The 19,866-nt window shown below is 33.4% G+C and overlaps 2 protein-coding genes across 4 annotated transcripts; one reads left to right on the top strand and one right to left on the bottom strand.

The window, feature by feature from the left end:
* The first annotated feature begins 1,660 nt into the window (after positions 1–1,660).
* On the top strand, positions 1,661–9,541 carry LOC100786656 (uncharacterized). 2 transcript variants are annotated; one of them, XM_003522615.5, is made up of 13 exons: positions 1,661–1,807; positions 2,355–2,402; positions 2,570–2,618; positions 2,694–2,742; positions 4,415–4,485; positions 5,326–5,384; positions 5,569–5,661; positions 6,749–6,806; positions 6,983–7,119; positions 7,210–7,266; positions 7,746–7,843; positions 8,602–8,801; positions 9,222–9,541. In XM_003522615.5, the coding sequence occupies exons 1-13, from the start codon at positions 1,730–1,732 to the stop codon at positions 9,290–9,292; spliced, it is 1,068 nt and encodes a 355-aa protein (XP_003522663.1). In that variant the 5' UTR covers positions 1,661–1,729; the 3' UTR covers positions 9,293–9,541. The 2 variants fall into 2 exon arrangements, with proteins under 2 accessions (XP_003522663.1, XP_040870786.1); XM_041014852.1 differs by having other exon boundaries at positions 6,746–6,806.
* A 1,736-nt stretch (positions 9,542–11,277) lies between these two features.
* LOC100785442 (plasma membrane ATPase 4) lies at positions 11,278–18,288 on the bottom strand. Of its 2 annotated transcripts, XR_413811.4 has the most exons (17): positions 18,132–18,288; positions 16,538–16,657; positions 16,192–16,428; positions 15,025–15,786; positions 14,821–14,943; positions 14,632–14,736; positions 14,396–14,540; positions 14,131–14,295; positions 13,717–13,955; positions 13,594–13,626; positions 13,413–13,494; positions 13,162–13,322; positions 12,897–13,070; positions 12,305–12,487; positions 12,032–12,213; positions 11,804–11,868; positions 11,624–11,700 (listed from the first exon to the last, which is right to left on the bottom strand). XR_413811.4 is itself a non-coding variant. In XM_003522612.5 (16 exons), the coding sequence occupies exons 1-16, from the start codon at positions 18,177–18,179 to the stop codon at positions 11,604–11,606; spliced, it is 2,856 nt and encodes a 951-aa protein (XP_003522660.1). In that variant the 5' UTR covers positions 18,180–18,288; the 3' UTR covers positions 11,278–11,603. The 2 variants fall into 2 exon arrangements, 1 of the variants encoding a protein (XP_003522660.1); XM_003522612.5 differs by lacking the exon at positions 11,804–11,868 and having other exon boundaries at positions 11,278–11,700.
* Between the last annotated feature and the right edge of the window lie 1,578 nt (positions 18,289–19,866).

Raw genomic sequence — 19,866 nt, 5'->3', positions numbered from 1 at the left:
CTCTGATGTGATATAATGATATTATTAAATAATGATATGAGATGATTTTGTTTGTCATATTATTATTTTTACTATAAACAATAATAATACAGACAAAAATAAAATAAATATAATTTAAAAAAATACTAAATTATAAGAACAAAAATATATATATTTAAGTCTTTATTAATTTATAAATTATCAATTTAACATTTTCTTGAATTGAGCCACTAAGCTAAAATGGAAAGGACATTATTATTATTATTATTATTGAACCAATTTTTTTATAGAAAAAATGTGAATAAAAACATAAATAAGTTTCTACGTCTATACAAAATATTAGACAAAATTAACTGTCTATAATTTGTAAAGGAAATTTTTTATGTAATTTAATTAAATAAAATAATTAGAAAAATAATATTAAATGTAAGTAATTAAAATTAAATGGATAATTTTTTTTCACAGACTAAAACATAAAACCAAAAAATGCAATTGAATCTTTCTCTCCGCAACACAATTTTCTTCCTTCGGCTTCATATTGGGTCTTCTGTTTTTTTCCCCCCTCCTTTTGAGGGAAACTAGTTTTCGTTAAGTAGTTTTCATTTTGCTTTAAAAAAATAACAAAGCAAAAACATATTTCCATTTGTTTTTTTATTTTTTAATTTAACAAAGTAGAATCCTGTTTTCATCAAGAGTATTTTGTCAGAAAAAAAAGTGGATAGTAGGAGGAGGAAAAAGGAGACCGAGAATAACATTTCCCTTTGTTGTTTTTTGGCCAAATCTAACATGGCCCACTATAGCAGGCCGAGCGTCCATAGAAAAAGCTCAGCTCGTTTTTTTTTTACTCGCCAAGTACACACCCGTACCCCTTTTTACCTCCTAATTGTCCATTACACCCTTTTCCCTTAAAGGAATACACCCCTTTTCATTTCCAAAAATATTTTATTGGAATAACTTATCCTATTCCAAAAGTGTATCTCTGAAATTATGATTCACATTTCCATAATATGATTCACACTTTTGGAAATGTATTTTTGAAACAATGAATCATAGTTCTAGAAATATACTTCTGAAATAATATACTTTATTTTGGAAAGGCATTTTAAATAATAACAAATCATACCTCAACCAATGCCGTATGTAGTTAGTGATGTAAGCTTTGATTAAAAAATGAACGAACACACTTAAAGGAAAAAAATCATTGCCAAAAGCCTTGCTTTGTGATTAAGATGTATAATAGATGTAGTTAGTGATGAATGTAACATCCCTGAGTGTTGACTTCTTGACGGCTCACACTCTATAACACCTTTATATAGTATTTAAAGAACACCAATGATAGAAAAAAAAAATAAGACTAACAAACATGGGGCGTAAGATAAGTGTTTATCTCATCAACGATCTTAATTCTAAAGTGATATTTTATTACTATCGAAAATGTCTTTCCAGACTAACTTATACCTATTCTGGAAATTTATTTTTGAAATTGTGAATCATAGTTTCAGAAATACATCTCTAGAATAACTATAGAAAAACATTTTCGGAAAAGAAAAGGAGTGTACTTCTTTTAGGAGAAAGGGTATAATGGGTAATTAAGTTATAGGAAGGGAATCTGGGGGTGTAGTCTGAAAAATAGGGTGTAAATAGGAGGAGCCTTTTTTCCCCTTCGTTTTTGGGTCGGCACTCACACTTATAGTGTCACACCAATTCGCGCATTGGAAGAAGGCATCACCGCGTTGTGTTGTGATTGAAAATGGAGAGCGATGTCGAAGAATCTCTGCGGAAGAGGCCCAGAAAATACCCTTTCTCCGCCGATTCATCTTCTCGCAAGGTCTCTCTCTTTCTCTCTCTCTCTCCCTAGTCATGGAACTGTGTCTCAACTCTTGCTTGTGTATACTTGCAAATTGTAACTATCACCATGTGACGATAAAACCTAGTGCAGTGTTTATTCATCTAAATTTCACTATTAATCAGAATTCTATCTATGACTTTACCTCATTGTAGAACGTGCTGGAACGATATGTTTGGTTGATTTATCTTACTTCTTTTAAGTTATCTTTATTGGCGATATAATTTCCTAACGTAAAATTGTGAGGTTATTGATTTTATGGTGCTTTTTTTTATATTGTGTTGATTGCTTGACATTTAATTTTACGAAGATATCCTCAAGTAAGTTTTGGGGGAAAGTTCATCTAAGACGCTTTGAGGCTTCGGTTTTTTCAAGTGTAATTACTAATTAGTTACTTGTAAATTGTAACTGTGACATTGTTTTGTGCCGTTTTGTGCCTGATGAGTTGATTGGGTTTCCGGTCATGATTATTTTCTGTTTTATTATTGTCTTTTTCTCTCTATGAACTGATGATTGTTGAATTATGCAGCAATTTGAACAATATTCTGGACGGACATTTGCATTTACGGGGGAAGTGGTAATGGTTCTCACTTTCATAAGAATAATTTTATATTAGGAAGAACATGTGAAAACGTATTTTTTTTTTTAATTTCTTATTACTGTCTCCCTTGTTTATGCAAGTTACATACATATTATTTGTAATTTTTCTTTGCTGAAACTATAGCTGGGTTGTCTTTTTGTCAGAATTTTATGCAAGATGATGATAATCGTCTGGAGATTACCCGAACTAAATGTAAGTCTATAGTCTCTTCAGCACTATTTCCATTTTCTACATAACATGTCAATGTCTCTATTCTTTCCGTGACAGTTGGAAGTTTGCTTAAAAGACACGGAGATTTGACAGAGCGTCTTGCTAGGTAAATCACTCTTGCAGATGCATGTGGCTTCTTTCTGTAATACAATTTTTCATTGGAAAGTCATCAATCTGCTCATAATTGAACTGTAAATTAATACATAAACTCGTTCATGCTTAACTTTGTCGGTTACTTGTATACCATGGGGTAGGGTAGGATTAGAAATATATTTAATGTACACCATGGGAAGGGAAATTGGGGAGAATTTAGATAAGTATAGCTGATATTCAAAATTCAGTCAAATATGAATGAGAAGCCAGAAATTAGGAATAACAACCATATCTTGTCGTTGGTATTTTTTTTTTGAAACAGTAAAATAAATTAAAAGTTATATCATTTGATGCATTGACCTTATATTTCAGACCAGTGAAAGTAAAGTGATAATTATCAACAAGGTTCTTTTTTTCTTCTCAATTTTGCTTTGTTTCATATCATTTCTATTTTTTTTTAGATAATAAAAGAAATGTTGGAAAAAAGAAAGAAGAAATGCTGTTTCGTTCTAATATTGTCTTTCCATTCCACTTTGGGTTTCAGTCCTCTTTCATTGCTGCCCTCCATATGTATAGCCGTATAGGTGTTGCTCTCTGGTTTCTTTTAACATTTCTGATTATTGAAGATTTTTCTCTCTCCTTTGTCGCCTAGTGATCATTGGTTAGAGGTCATAGAAATCACCTCTCCACTCATGAAGTTAAGTTGTGTACATTTGACCCTTGTCAAAGCTCGCAATTGTCAGAACCTTGTGCACTGCACCACCCTTTTTCATTTACAAAAAAAGTCAGGTTAGAGGTCAGTTGTTATCATAGTAGTCAATTGTGTGCTATAGTTGCATCTGGTGCTACAGGATTGGAATTACAGAGCAGTTTTTGATAGTGGCTGCAATTGTGGCCATAACTGCAATGTTTTATGTGCTATAGTGGGGCAGCTGTGTTGAGTTTTGGAAGCCCATTTTTGCCCTGTAACAGCACCACACCCACTCAACCTTCTCCCACAATATTTCCAGCTTTCTCTGGCCAGCCTGTGATTTCTGTGGCCTTTGTCCCCTGTTCTGTCAGACCTCGGTTGCTATTGCATTCCTTTGTTCTCATCTTTACATTTAGTCCTTTGTTGCAGCAGATTCCACATTCTGAAACTTATCTTTCAACTTTAATCTTTTTCTGCTGTTTGTTCTCTTCTACCATTTGCTTTTTAATTTCTAACTTGAATATTTTTAAATTTTTGAGCATTTATATTTGTATAGTATAACTTTTTATATCTCATACCCATAAATTCACTGTAGTGGTCATCTCACTATCCGCTAATTTATTATAACGTTTTTGGGGGCTGGTTACTAAATTCTATCTGGGATTGATAACTATGGCTTATATACAATGTCAGAGCTTTTGTTGCAATAAGATATTGACATCATATCATGTGTCAAAATTCCTCATTAGTAGAAAAATGTCTTCTATTTTTTCATTTTTATTTTCTTTATTGATGTTTTATGTATAATTTCTAAGTTCTAACTAGTTTTGAAACTGCTCCATAATCAAGGTTTATTTGGTCACTTGAAGATGTCTAGTTCTCTTCCCTTTTCCAGTGAATATCTTAATGCATTCTATGAATGCCTACTTTGAAGATTATTGTTTCAGAATGTATACTGTGGTAATAATATTTTTTTTTAATACTCGGTTCATAGGGATTCTGACAAGATAATATTTGAGCGTCTACAGAAGGAGTTTGAAGCTGCACGAGCTTCTCAAACTGAAGGTAGCTTACTTTGGTCTTCATAGATGAATTCTTTAATAAACTAATAATGGATAGTATATGGATCTGCCTTGTCTCAAGTTTCTTTACCATTTATTTCCTTTGTTGTACTTTATTCTAGCTGATATGATTCTTTACCTTTGTCAACTGTTCCTTTTTTAGTTTTTTTCCCTTTTCAATTTATTTATTTATTTTATTTCATCTATTATACACTTTTCAATTTATTTGGGTTGCATATGGATGCATAACTGCTTGTGTTTATGAGTGTTGCCTTATTTTCATATCCCTATAGTTAAACACTCTAATTTTAGTTATGATGGTAAGATTGATAATAAAGTGGTATGCTAGAAGCAGATGCTAATCATCTGCAAGATTTTGCTGTGAAACGATATTTTGCTTCCTTTACGATATTACGAGCAATCCTGGATGAATGCGAATCGTAAGTCTGCTGGAGCGGCAGTTTATTCCAATAGTATTAATAGTATATATTTAACTTTGTATAGCTCAACCATCTTGGGATTCTATTCAGCATGATGTGGCACTTCTTTGACGGATCTTTTATTGGTTTTTTGTTTTTAACTAGATTACTAATAATAGTCTAATATATTGCATTGATGCTTCACTTGATCAAGCTTGTTTTTAGCCCAATTCAGTGCTCCAAAGATTGGTGTTTTCTTTATCATTTTATCATACTATATAGATTGGTGTTTTCTTTATCTTTTATTGGTTCAGTTGATGAGATATACTTTTGTAATGAAGTACTGAGCAACTTCTTTTGTTCATTAATTTCTGTATAGATGTCCAGAAATGCTTCTTAACCACTTTTTTTTTTTTTTTTTGTAGAGATATGTTTAGACGGGGAAGAGTGGAATGATGGACTACTAGCTACAATAAGAGAGCGGGTATTGGTTATTGGATTATTACATTCTCATTTCAATTGGTGTTCTGATATTTGACCTTGTTTATTTTTTTTGGATAGCCAAAATAAATATTTGACCTTGGTGGTCTATGTAATTATCAATATGTTTTAGTTTCACTGTTGATGATGATAATAAAGTTTGATACATTAATATTTGTTCATGTCAGGTGCATATGGAGGCAGACAGAAAAGCAATGCATGGGGATGCTGACATATTAGCATGTCCTCAGGATAAAATTACATATAAAATTGGAAACAAGGTAAATATTATATGACTACACCTGCCTGAAACACTTCTCATTGCTTATGACCTGTTATTTTTCATTAAAACATTATACTTGTAATAGTTAAGCATAGATTTCAAAGATTCTTGACATTAGTCCGAGAAGGAAAAAATTAGGTGCATAAGGTAAAATATTAGAAGTTGGAGGTCATGTTGTGTAAGAGAGGGAAAAGCTAGGAAGTCTTCAAGAGAAGTTGGGGGTGTATTTTATGTGGATATTGATCCACAGTATTTTGGAAGCTTTGTGATATTAAAATTAGCAATGCCTGCTCAAGGTTTACAGATGTATGGACTAAATAGCCAAATGCATTTGAAATTAATAGGGAAATTGTCTTGCATTGATTGTAGGTTTTGGTATTTGACATTGATGTACAGAGATTATTGCTCTGAAATTATGAGTACTGAGCGTGAGTTTCAGTTTCTCATTTCTATTTTTCTGCGACCGGGGGGGGGGGGTTGAGAAAAAAGAAAAAGGGGATCCAAATTTCCCATCAATCAATAAAGTGAGTCTCAGCATCTAGAAGAATAGCCAGGCATCAGTTTGAGTTCAAGATCTGGATGTTGAATTATCAAAAAGATGAGTGGAAGGCACTTCTTTGACTATGCGGCAGGGGCTGTGCAGCTGTTGTTATGTAATGCTAGGAAGCGCTCATATTGTTTAGAAACTATTAGTTCTGATTTCTGCTATTGTGTGGTGAGAGTGGATGGAGCAGAGCGCTTTCTTTTTTATGTGCCTCTTTTACCTTGTTATGGGACTGGATTATATTTATGGCTCCTCGTTGGTATTATGTTTGTGCTTTTTCAAGGAAATTGCCTTTCTGATTTGCAGAGTGATTGGCATTCTTTATTTTTTCATGTTTCTTGTCGTATCTAGACTTTCCTTTTTATCTTTGCATTAATTTACTTCCTTGTATTGCGTTCTTAATAATTTTTTAATATCCACCCTCCAAAAAATTTAAATTGTTGGTATGTCTAGTTCATAATTGTGTTTAGATTACTTTGTATTTTGTGTATTAACTTCCTGACCAGATCGTAATGGAATTTGTTCATGTATTTGTAAGCAGGTAATTTGCTGTTTGGAAGGGGCAAGAATTGGTGTACAATATGAGACATCTTTTGCTGGTAATTTGGAATAAAATTTCTTTTGACTAATTCACGAACACGATCTTGTTATTTAACTCATAAGATGACATTATAAATGACAAGATGGAGGCTGGGTCTTCTTTTTATTTGCCCCTTCCCTTGTGTCTTTGCCATTAGATGATGATAAATGATGAAGCCTGTTCATTTATTAACAGGTGAACCTTGTGAGTTTTACCATTGTGTGCTGGAGAGTAAGTCATTTCTTGAAAAGATGACTGTCCTTGAACATACAGTTCCATTTTTCCTGCCAATACGAGAAATAGAAAATGATCTCCTTTCATCCAATGCAATGGTAAAGTCATGTATATATATATTGCCTTTACACCATGTTTATTTCAATTTTTATTTTCTAATAAGCATTGTTTAATTGGTTTGCTTTCAGAAATTCATAGATCATGTTGGAGATCTATTGCAGGCTTTTGTGGATAGACGGGAACAGGTAGATTGCCCATGTATGTAATCATTATGAGAAAGTTTGATTTTTTTTTTTTGGAATATCAATATTATGTACGGAGCAAAGTTCTAAAGATATACAATCATGCAAAGCAAGTACTTTCTGACTATTTTTCATCCATATGTCCAGAAACAATTTTGGTGAAATATATATATGAAGTTGGAAATGCAAACAATTTACTGTGTCTTTTGCCCCTTATATGTGCAAGGAATATTATTGAATGATGTCTGCATTTATGTGATAAAGGTTGGGTGTGCATAATAATTTGACATCTGTCTCAGAATATGTTTTGAAGAATTTAATTAGAATGTATTGATAGCGTAAATGTTTGTACTTTGTAATCCATGATAGAGAGAACCTTTTATTTATAAATTCTGATAGAGAACCTTTGTCATCTAGTATGTTTAAATTATTCTGATACAAAAAACATGCATCTTTTTTTGTCTCGTGTGAATATCATGCAGGTCAGACTTATAAAGGAGCTGTATGGAAATCAAATTAGAGAGCTGTATCATAGCCTTCCCTACCATATGATCGAATTTGTATTGGATGATTCTGATTGGTTAGTATCTTATAGTTATCTAATTTTTCACAACCATTTTTTTTTTCAAATTTAGTATCTTGGTAGCCCTTTAAAATTTCCTTTCCTCCACTGGAATCAATGGTAAACATGAAGGTTTTTTCAGTATGCTTGAATTATCGAATAAAATGTTTGTTGAAGCGAAATCGTTGGTGAAATGAGTGGTACTGGGGTGGTGGTGTGTTTTTTTTCTTTATCTGGTTCTTGTTTTTCTGGACATTCTATTGTGTGATCTGATGCTAAAAGTTCAAGGTGACAAGGGTGAAGTTGGGTGTGCTGCAGCTTTCAGTGCTACAAGAAAGCACATGTTAATGGTGATTTTACATTGAAGTTAATACGTTTAGGTTGACCTTGACACACATGCTGATTCAAAATTGAATTACAGATACCCTCCCGTCAATTTCCATCTATATTGCCTTCTGTCAACCAAGTTATGCTAAAAATTTGGGTCAAGTAGCTGGGTTGCTGGGAGAAATGGCTTATATGAAAGGAATATACAATTTTTATTTGTTTGCACCTTAATTTTGAAAGTTCATTTGTTTACTTTTTAAATTCAATAATAACTTTTCTTTGTGTATCAGAAATTTATTATTATAATTTCTTATCTACATTTCTTTTTAAATTCAACATCCTTTCCTCCAATGAAATTGAATATACATGCAGAGAGAAAAACTAAAATGAAAGGTTAAACGATATTCTCTGCTCAACGAGTTCTTTATTTTATTTTATTTATTTTGCAGCAAGGTGACAGTCAGCCTTAGATATGCAGATCTCATTTCGGTGCTTCCAACTCGAATTTCAGTGCTAGCCTGGCCTATGTTCAATAAAAATACTATGGCTACTTTGAGCAGGAAGGAAGATGGACTCTCAGGAAGTCATTCTTCTCCAATTCGCTTAACCTATGCAGAAGATGCCTTACGAACCATGAGTTTACCTGAAGGTGCAAAAACTATATCACTTTGCTGAATGCGATTTATTATATTGTGCATAAGCACAGATAACAAGTTAAAAATAGAAAAAAATTATTAGAAAAGAAAGTATTTATTATACTGAAAAGATAAAAGTCATTCAATACTTGCCATTTTAAAGTAATTTAAAATATTTAATAGGGTGTATTTAATGTTGTCATACCATGCACTCATGGATGGACACACAATAGACAGTTAATTTTTAAGAATATAATTATTTTTGGTCTTTTGTCATCAGCTGTTCATGTCCTAATCGGATGTGTGCAGCTAAGCCAGCTAGGTGAGAAATTAGCATGCATTTTATTTTTTTTGAAGTTTCTCCAAGTTTATTTCTTCATTGTTCTACTGATAGATCTCTCAATACTGATTTTATATTTTCATTCCCATTCCAGCATATGCAGAGATTGTATTAAACTTACCACAGGCGCTTCAGCAGACGTATCATCAAAAAGCCCCTGCTTAGAGCTTCGCCCTTTGAGTAGCCTAGATGCATCAGTAAAAATTCTTGGTAGAGATGTTAAATATTAGATAAACAACTTCAGAATTATTACCTATTCACCTAGCCAAATTGCTCATAGGTTGAGTTCATTTTGCTGTAATATTGTCATATAGCATTTAGCATTTGTATTTCGGCCTCTCTGGCCTCGTTATTCCTTCAATACCTGCTACGGTGTCTTGTATCATTAATACAACAGGGCTAGGTTTACATCTATTCAAACTGTTGTCATTCATCTTTTCTCCATAATTCAACATGTATGTAATTTGATTTCATATAAGTTCCATCTTTTTTACATGGCAAGCAAAAATAGCAAGTATGAAGGCATGATCATTTGCTAATCGTTTAAATTTGAGATAAGAATAAATGATACTTCATTTTGTAGTAAATGCCATACAGTGCAATACTGCCATGCTTGCGGGTGAATTGCACTTGGGGTCTGGACGGTTGTGTGCTGTTTTTAGAGGACCACGGGTGGATTTGTTTTAATGTCAAAAATTGTTTTGGATAGAATTGATTTTGGATTGTTTGCTATTTTCAAATAGGTATCAGGTACTCAAAATCCTTCTTGTGTAGGTAATTAAATGAATTTCATTAGGTTAGATTTATTAGTGTTTGTAAGGATTGCACTCGTGCAAAAATTACTCTTCATAACTCTATCAACAACAAAAGGAAAATTGGTAGGCACCATATACGGAATGAATCATTATACATAGTTGTAGGTGGTGCAGTTCGAATAGACTTGCGATTGTGAAAATCTTTAAAGTGGATAGACATCGAATTTGTGATATTATCACTTTATTCCTTTGGAATGTCTATCTCCAGGCAGCGCAACAATAAAATTATCATTATTGAGGGCAACTTTTATCTCAAAACCCACAAGCCTTAGTGCCCTATGCCGAGCACCAAATTTCTTTGTAACAATGAGGAAGAAAAGAAAATTTTTGAAATTGCTAAAGGGAGATTTGGAGCTACGATTACAATTTTTATGAGCAGTCATGGAAGGATAGATCATACCTCTGCAGGGTTTAATTCCATGGATTAACAACCCCCTCTCGTTAAAATAAAAAGGGTGTGTTTGATTTCTATTTTCTAAAATCTACTTGGTTTTAAAAATGTAATCAAGCAAGGTTATTCAAACACATAATAGAGTGTGAAATTGAGGGAGAAGTTACACAAGATGAAAACAAAGATGAGAAAATATGTACCTTTTGTTTATGTTTTTTGGTTTTTAAAATACTTGTTTTGAAGTTTTTTTTTTAAACTTAATGGATTTCAGATGAGAAATTGATGGCTAAGAAGTTTGGAAATTTTTAGAAAACAACTTTTAAAATAAAAAAGTGAGAAGAGAATTAATCATACACGAAAGATATTGGTAATGCCTAGTTTTTAATTTTATTTTTTTTGCAGTATTTCAAAGATTAGGGCATCTCCACCTAAAACATTATAACATTTTTATTCCTTGTAAAACTTAGCTGGATACATGGCTTCAGACAGGAGGAACATATACCTAGCCCATGAAAATGAAAATGAAAAAGAAAAAGAAACGTACATGAGGACCATCTTATGCAGTGGAGTTGGTGAGGTATAATTGGGGAATCTATTTAAATGTCAGTATCAGAGTCGATCTTCCTTTATCTTGATATCAGATTAGCACTTTTCTTACATGATTACTCTTTCAGGTATCAGTTATAATGAGCAAGAAGATTTATTTTATTAACTTCCTGAAACCCAGTAATATGTCTGTTCAACCTTGTGAACTTATTCTCATCCAACAACACAGCACAATGGTTTAACTGTATCACTCCTTTTATTTTCCTCTCATTAATGATCAAATATTTTTTCTATTTAATTTCAATGGTGGAGTGTATACATCGTGCTTCTACCACTCACATTTTTTTAGGCTGGACATGAACGAAGGTAAAAAAGAAACATGGAGACTGAACTCATTATTGAGCAACATTAATCAAGATTGAAAATATATTGAGTTTTGTTCATCAGACAAAAAAATATATAGAGCTTTAGTGACCTTGGTATCATTAACATTCCCAAAATAAGATGCAAGTAAATCCTATCAACCACGTTATTTGGTACCTAAAGAGCATAGCATCTCCTCCAGCTACTGGCATAGATGGAATAGAAGAGTAAACCATTCAGATTTTGACAAAAGGACCTTCATCCTAATTTATAGACGGATTAACTTCGGTCTTCATTATATTTGTTGTTCTTGTTCTTGGACAAGCACCAAAGCGGGTTCTGCATGAATTATCTAAACTCCTTAAACTGTATAATGTTGTTGGATTGTATCAATGTCAAGTCCCTTCAGCTTCACCACTGACTCAACATGTCCTTTCAGAGTATGAAGCTCCCTGAGCCTGTGAACCAATTTAAAAAATCTCTGTAAGACACCATCACATGTATAATTTATTCAGTCATCCCTCGGCATTATAATTACCACTTCAGAAGAACAAAACTTACATATAGTATTCAGTAGGTGCTTTTAGTGTTGTCCAATTAAAATTAGAGTTTCATCTCAGTAATTCCTGTAATAAATGTTTACATACAAATTACTAGATGAAACTCCAATTATGATTAGAGAACAAAATCAAAAGTACCAGTAGAACTACATCTAAGTATTGTCCAATCCTTTCACACACAAACTTGATGCCACACAATAGAACACTAAAAGTGAAGTCAGTGGCTTACCTTGCAACCTCGGCACGTCTCTTAGCTTGCTCAGCAATCTCTGACAGCTCCCTGTAACTGTTCTTGTCATTGAAAAGGTTGGTTGTTTCAGGTGGCTGAAGACCATGAAGAGTCCTCTGTGCAGTTGCCCACTGTGCTTCTCTCTCTTCTTTGCCATAGTCTTTCTTTGTAGTGAAGGCAGTCTGTCACAAACAGGTTTTGAATTTTAAAGTCTCTGAATTAAGATCAACGGTGCAATTAGAAATAAAATAATAATAGAGATGAAGAAATTACCTTGTTCTCCAAAAGATTATCCCAAGCCTTCCCACTCAGAACATAGCGGATTGCGAATTTGAGTATATCAAGAGGGATATATGTCACTAAACTGTAGAGCCAGATTACACCAGCCCAACCCCATCCCATTCCCTGAATTCTTGCGAAGCCCCAGTTAGCATATACTGCCAGAAAAGTTGCCACCTGTCAATCATGAAGCACATCAGTGTTGCCACAGAAGAAAGACAAATGCTTTTTTAATTAATCAATCATTTGTGTTGCTAACGGAAAGTGTTAACTCTTTAGATTCTAATTTACTCACGTACTGGAGTACTATGCCAATAACTAATGCTTCCCAAGACAACAGAAGTATTGAGTCTATTGGCTTGATTTTTATTCAATTTCAACGCTTAGTTCTATTGGCTTGATATGTAGTTTATTAGTTTTCATTATTTTTTTAATGGTGGATGTGGAGGGAGGGACAAGTGAAGGATCATGGAAACCAGGTTCTTGACAAAACATAATGACATGACACTGCTTCAATCATAAGATCAGAAGAGAAACAAACAAATAACTACATGTACTTGGTTGCTGATAGGAGTTTCAAGATTACCAGTTGTGCAATCATAAAAGCACTCAGTAGAAGAAGACCAGGTCTTTCAACATAGGACCAGCTGCGGGACCTTGTGACAAAAATTAGTGCTTGACTTATGATACTGACTTGTAGGTACAGGGCTGCCATCATTTCTCCGGGGCTGTTCCTTATAGACCTCACACCGAACTTGTCCTGCAATTGAGGAAGTTACGTTCATAGTTGTTACAATTTTCGCTATTTGGTGGTAATAATATTGAGGGAAACACAAAATATAAATTATTACCGAGAAGAAGTCGGTATCCTTCATGATCCAGAAAAATACTACTGTCATTAGTGCCATGTAACTTCCTAGCACAATACCAGTGGCAAATATCTCCCTCAGCTTCCAGCTGTCTGGCATTGGAGATGGTTTCACTCGATCCTTGGATATTGTCATGATGGTACCTAAGGTATAAGGGTGAAGGAAATTAAATTAAACATTTTCACAGCATAGTCAAAGTAAATAGAATGAAAGTTAAGTGAATATCATCTTACCATCGTTTAGTATGGCAATAATCAACACCATGAAGGGTGCAAAATCAAATTTCCAAATCAATGCAATAAACATGAAACCAAACTGCCACAAAGAGAAATAGATCACATAAATTATATGAATCATGTATATATAAGCATGTAAAGAATGTTTTTTATGAGTTAATATATTTTCTGCACTTACTACTATACGAATGGTGATTGACACTGCATAGATCTGCCAGAATCAGCAACCAACATGTCTGAGTTTAGATTGTTAAAGACAATAAAACAAAGTCAAGCAATTAAATCATGCATGGAAACTAACAGTATAATTCTTCATCCTTTGGAAAATTGCCCTGCTGGTTAGCACTGCACTAATAATGACACTCAGACCAGGTTCAGTGAGGACAATGTCAGAAGCACTTCTTGCAGCATCTGTAGCATCAGCAACAGCAATTCCAATGTCTGCTTTCTTTAATGCAGGAGCATCGTTGACACCATCACCTGTCATTCCACAAATATGCTTCCTCTCTTGCAGCCTCTTCACGATTTCATATTTGTGTTCTGCCATGTCATAGAAAGAGAGAAAAAAAAAGGATTAAAATGTTGCCAAATGCAAGGCAATTCGAAAAGTTAAAGGATGTTTGAAATAGTTGAAAGCAAGAAACTATGTGTGATACTGATAGAGTGATGCTACCAAGTACCATCATCATTATTATTATCAAGGACAAGGACCTACCAGGGAATACTCCAGCAAATCCATCAGCCTTCTCAATCAATTCATCAACTGGAACAGCTGAAACAGCAGCATCCTTGCTTTGGCCAAGCAATGAAGAAGATGGGTACATGTTTGTTCCCATCCCAAGCCTTCGGCCAGTTTCTTTGGCAATGGCAAGCTGATCACCTAGAGAACAAGAAGCCCACAAACAAATTCTGAGCTACATGATTTCATTTATAGTTGAAAATACGAACTGCAAGAATGTAACACCTCCCTCCAATCTTACCAGTGATCATCTTAACATTCACACCAAGGTTCAGAGCTCTTGTGATGGTTTCCGCACTGTCATGCCTTGGAGGATCAAAAAGTGGTAGCAGACCAACAAATTGCCATGGTGCACCAGGACTATCCTTGTTTTTCTCAGGTACTTCCTGTTATAGACATACCATACAAACAGCAATAAATGAAGGGAATTGAAATAATAGGTTGGAAACTAGAAATGTTAATATCAGTTTTGCTAACCTGTCTAGCAACACCTAAAGAACGGAGTCCACGCTCAGCAAACTTGTCAATCGTTCCATGAACCCTTTTCCTTACATCCTCTTTGCAGTTGCAGAGGTTCAATATCTAAGCCAGGAAAAAAGAAAACTTATTAGTCATCTAAAATCTTCACAAATGTAACCAAATGGTGCCAAATAGCCACATGTTTACCTGCTCAGGAGCACCTTTGCTAGATCGATGCCAATTTCCATCAGAATCAATGTAAGTTAGAGCAGTCCTCTTGTCCACAGGATTGAATGGAAGAAAGTGGACCTCCCTGATACCAGCTCGTGCCTGATCAGTTCACAGTAAAAGTGAATTTATTTATCACCATTCATCCCAAATCATAAGAGATAATCATGTTGGCATATTTACCTCCTTTGGATCAGCAAGCATACCAACAATTGCAGCATCTATAGCATCCTGATTCTCAGTCCTAGAAGCCCTTGCAGCAAGAAGGATAACATAGTCCTTCTCAACACCCTTGGCAAAAACCTCAATCAGGTTTTTGTCAACACTGAGCTTATTTAAGGTGAGAGTTCCAGTTTTGTCACTGCAGAGGACATCCATTCCTGCCATTTCCTCGATAGCCGTCATACGTTTTGTAATGGCACCTTGCTGCGAAAGCCTGTGAGAACCAATAGCCATAGTGACAGACAGAACAGTTGGCATGGCAATTGGAATTCCTCCAATCAAAAGAACCAACAGATTGTCAATCCCATCTCTGTACTTGCGGTGTTGTATTGGGTACATGACTATGAGCTCAATGATTATTCCCACCGCGATGGAGCAAATGCAGAAGTTACCAATTGCTGTAAGCACTTTCTGGAAGTGACCAACTTGGTTTGTGCTGTCAACCAGATGAGCAGCTTTGCCAAAAAAGGTGTGCACTCCAGTGGCAATCACCACTGCTTCTATCTCACCCTTCTTAACGGTTGATCCAGAAAACACTTCCTCAGAGGGATTCTTTGTTACTGGAAGAGACTCTCCAGTCAAAGCAGACTGATCAACACTCAAAGCATCACCCTCCAGAAGACGTGCATCAGCAGGAATGATATCTCCCAGTTTGATGCTGATTATGTCTCCCGGGACCAAAATTGCAGCATCTTGTTCAGTCCATCTCCCATCTCTAAGAACCTGAATTTTTTGTTGCACCAACAAACATTTAGGCTGTGTTTGATTTCTATTTTTAGAAACTAGTTTTAATTTTTCAAAACACAACTAAATAAGGTTACTCAGACAACTGACAGAGGGTGGTGCAAGACATAGAGTACAGAATTGAGGAAGAGATTGAGCATTATGAAACAGAAGATGAGAAAACTGAAAACATCTCCCAACTGTTTCTATTTTTAAAAACACTTATTTTGAAAACAATTTCTAAAACTTAATAGAAGTTAATTGATGAGTAGCATGAACTTGACTTAGAAAAAAGTATTTAAAACCAAAAAGTGAGAAGGGAAACATAGAGATCCTACTACAACTGAAAACAATGCATGTTGCATGCTTGCATGACACAAAGTTAGATTATTAGAGTGAGGTTACCTTAGTCTTGGGAGCTAAACCAGCCATAAGTGCAGCAGCAGCATTACCAGCATTATTTTCTTCAATGAAACTGATTGTGGAGTTAATGAACAAGAGAGCAATGATACCAACAAAATCTTGCCAATCCGGAGGCCTTCCTCCACCATTGGCCAAAGCAATGGCCATTATAGCAGCAGCTTCCATGACCCATGATAAGGGGTTCCACATGAAACCCAAAAACTTCAAAAGTTTGCTCTCCTGTTGTTCATCATCATCAAGCAATTCAATGAGTGGTAACAACTATAAACTTAACTGCACTGTGACAACATTAGAAATTAGAAACCAAAACAAAGAAAATGAAAAGGACCTTTTTCTCTTCCAATTTGTTTGGTCCAAAAACTTGAAGCCTGTTGGCTCCTTCGTCTGATGTTAGACCTGCTGTTGAACATTTCAGCGACTCGAACACTTCCTCTACTGGAATTTTTTCCTGAAATTAAATGGGACACTGCCTAGTTATTTCTCCAATTACATAACACCATTAACCAACTTTATCTTAAGTTACATATTATTATTATTATTATTATTAACATCACGAATTCATGATGATGATATACTTAGCTCCTTCATTTTTTCAGGGTTATAAAGTAGAATTCGCCCAGTGCTACTGCTACTGAAGATTTTGGGCAGCAACTAACAAATAAGTTACGTGAGTATAACTCTTTGATAAAGGAAATAATAGATTTTAATTCGAGTGTGTATTGGAAGAATTATTTTAAAATTGATACTTAAGATGATTTCAAGTGATGATTGACAAGATTATAACTCAAGAAAACATAATCAGAATTCAAATAATATATATCAAGAAGCACTGCGGGTGCATCTCATCTCAATGCAAGAGTAAGACAACCGGAAACCAATTGAAAAATGGAGTATTTTTTCTTTTATTAAAAAATATGAAATATTTTGATCAAATAGTAGTAATTCGGAATCGTATGCAAAAGAAAAAGGACATAGAAATAGAATAGAATGTTAATGGTGTGAGGGACACGCGTCTAAAGCTCGTGAAGGGAAGCTTATAAAAGAATAATCCGTAGAGAAAAGCCTACTATTTGTCGTGATTCCTTTCTTTCTGTGCTAGGTGTCGATTTCTAGCACTCTTTTTTTTTTTTTTCATGAGCTGATTTATAGCACTATAAACAAAACAGTAGTTACTAAAAATATAAAGTCAAATTTTACTTAAAAATTTAAGAATTTTTTTCAATAAAAATAATAGAAACTATATACTAGTAGTATTTATTCATAAAAAAGTTAATAATAATGATTTCATTTCATTTCAACCATCGAAATTCTCTTATCCTTTATTTCTGTAACAATACAAAGTGTCATAAACAGGGAAGATGCGGATTGAAAATAAGTGTTAGTTAGCGTAAAAAGGGGTTTCGGGTTCACCACGTTTCTCCTAAATTGACAAAGTGTTGTAAATGTAAAAGCCATTATTCTATGAAAACAAGACATGTAATTTATTTTTTTTGGTACGGATAAGATCAGAAGTAAATTATATACGAATAATCAAACTTAAAAAGTTATATATAGTTACCTATATAGTCACTTAAAAAACCACAAATCTTTTTTAATAAGGGACATGATTTTTATATTTTAATTTAGATTATATTTATAATAAAAATTAATAGTTCATATTTTATTTTTCGTGTTCTCACGTAAAAAAAATCAGAAGTAATGAATCCGTACAATCTCCGAAAGAAAATTGTGTAGTTATATTTGTAAAAACAAAGGGAAGAATCGCTATATATGAGTATTGAGTAGGAGCAAGAGGTGTTATATATATATATATATATTATGTGGAGTTGGGAAGAACAAAGGATGCAAAAATGCAAAATGAAAGGAACATGTATATATAGGAAGAAGAATGGTAGAGAAAATATATATATATATATATATACCAGATCGACGTTTTCGTTTTTGATTTCCTCAAGGCTGATACCGCCCATGTTGGAAGGGGGGGTGTTGTTGTTATTGCAATCAGAATTGAAGTAGCAAGGAGAAATTATTAAGATGGTAGTGGGTGCAGTGCCTTATGGGGTGCTCTATATATATATGTATGTATGTATGTGCAATGCATGTATGTGAAATGGCCAAAGTTGTAACAAGTTGTAGATGAGAGGGTGTGCATGCATGTATGGTGTGGTTTATGGGATTTTGTGGGTGGTGGGGTACCACAGAGCAACACTTTTTATGCATTGACATGCTCATCGATGATATCAGGGGTAGGTCTTTCTCCCTTTTTCTTCCCTTCTATTCTCCATCCCACCCCTTTTATTTCCATGGTTTACATTTATATTAGGTTAAATAGTATATTTTGTTTCTGAATTAGGCAATTGTTTATAATAAAATGACTAATATACATGTACGAATATTATCATAAATTAGTCTAATAATTAAATAGGTTAATAATTTGATCCTTAAATATGACACTTAATACTATTATGATCCTAAAACCATATATTATTTACTTATAAATTAATGCATAGCATACATAATTTATAATAAATGATTTGACTAATTTATTATAATATTTATATATTTATGAATTAAATTAATCATTTTAAAAATGTAAGAACAATATAAACAAATACATAATTCAAGGGCTAAATTGTCTTTTTATCTTACATATTGATTTGAGAAGGATTCATACTTTGTCACATTTATTTTAAACAGTCATTTACTTATTTACTTCTCAATCCTTTATATATCCTTTTTACATAACAAATTTAATTTGATATCTAACTTGCTGTTTTTTTATGAGATAAGTTTAAATAAGAGAAGATGCGTATGGAAAGATTCGACCAAATGTAATGTGGTAATTCCTGTTGACTTATATTTTGCAATGACATCCAAACTTTTTTTTATTATAAAAAAGTAAATGCTACCAACATTTTTTAGAGTAATGCTACCAACATACTACTCAAAAGAGATATGAAAGAAAATGGATAATTAGGATATAAATTTGTTTGAAAGATAAATGTTATTTTATTAATTTTATTAAAAATGTCAATTTGAGAAATTCTGATATGTGACCTCTTTTTTTTCTTCTCCCTTCAATCTTTTCTAACCACTTAAGTAACGTTATACTTCATCATTGGATCAATTTAAAAGTACTTCAAATCAAAATTTTCTTCATAATTCGAAGATAGTAGTACACATCAAGCTGGTCAACAACCAGTCCACGTGAAACTATTCTTTTTTGGAACTGAGATTCTCTTTTTTAATATTATTCTCATTTTCTTAATCAATTTCTATGGATACTTATTAATAAATTTTCCAACATGCATGGAAGATGGGCTACACCTACTTTATGAGTAACTTAATATCATAACTAACCTTTACATATTTTTTAAAAACCATATCATTCGTCAAAAATGAAGTTGATTGATGAAGTATATAGGCTAATTTTTAAATTATATGAAAATGTGATATTCTTTTTTTAAAAAGATGAAAATTTGATAAACTTAATGACTACTAATTGAAAATTAGATAGACGGAATTTAATATTTATAAAAAAAATTATTGAATGAAGTATATTTACCGACAATTATTCTTAACAAGTGGATTTCTTTCTCTTTGTATTTTATTTTTAGAACGTTGTATTAAAGTTACCCTTTTAAACCCATGAGAAGG

Source organism: Glycine max, chromosome 4, assembly GCF_000004515.6.
Source record: "Glycine max cultivar Williams 82 chromosome 4, Glycine_max_v4.0, whole genome shotgun sequence".
Taxonomy (NCBI): Eukaryota; Viridiplantae; Streptophyta; class Magnoliopsida; order Fabales; family Fabaceae; genus Glycine; species Glycine max.
This window is presented reverse-complemented; position numbering and strand designations above follow the sequence as displayed.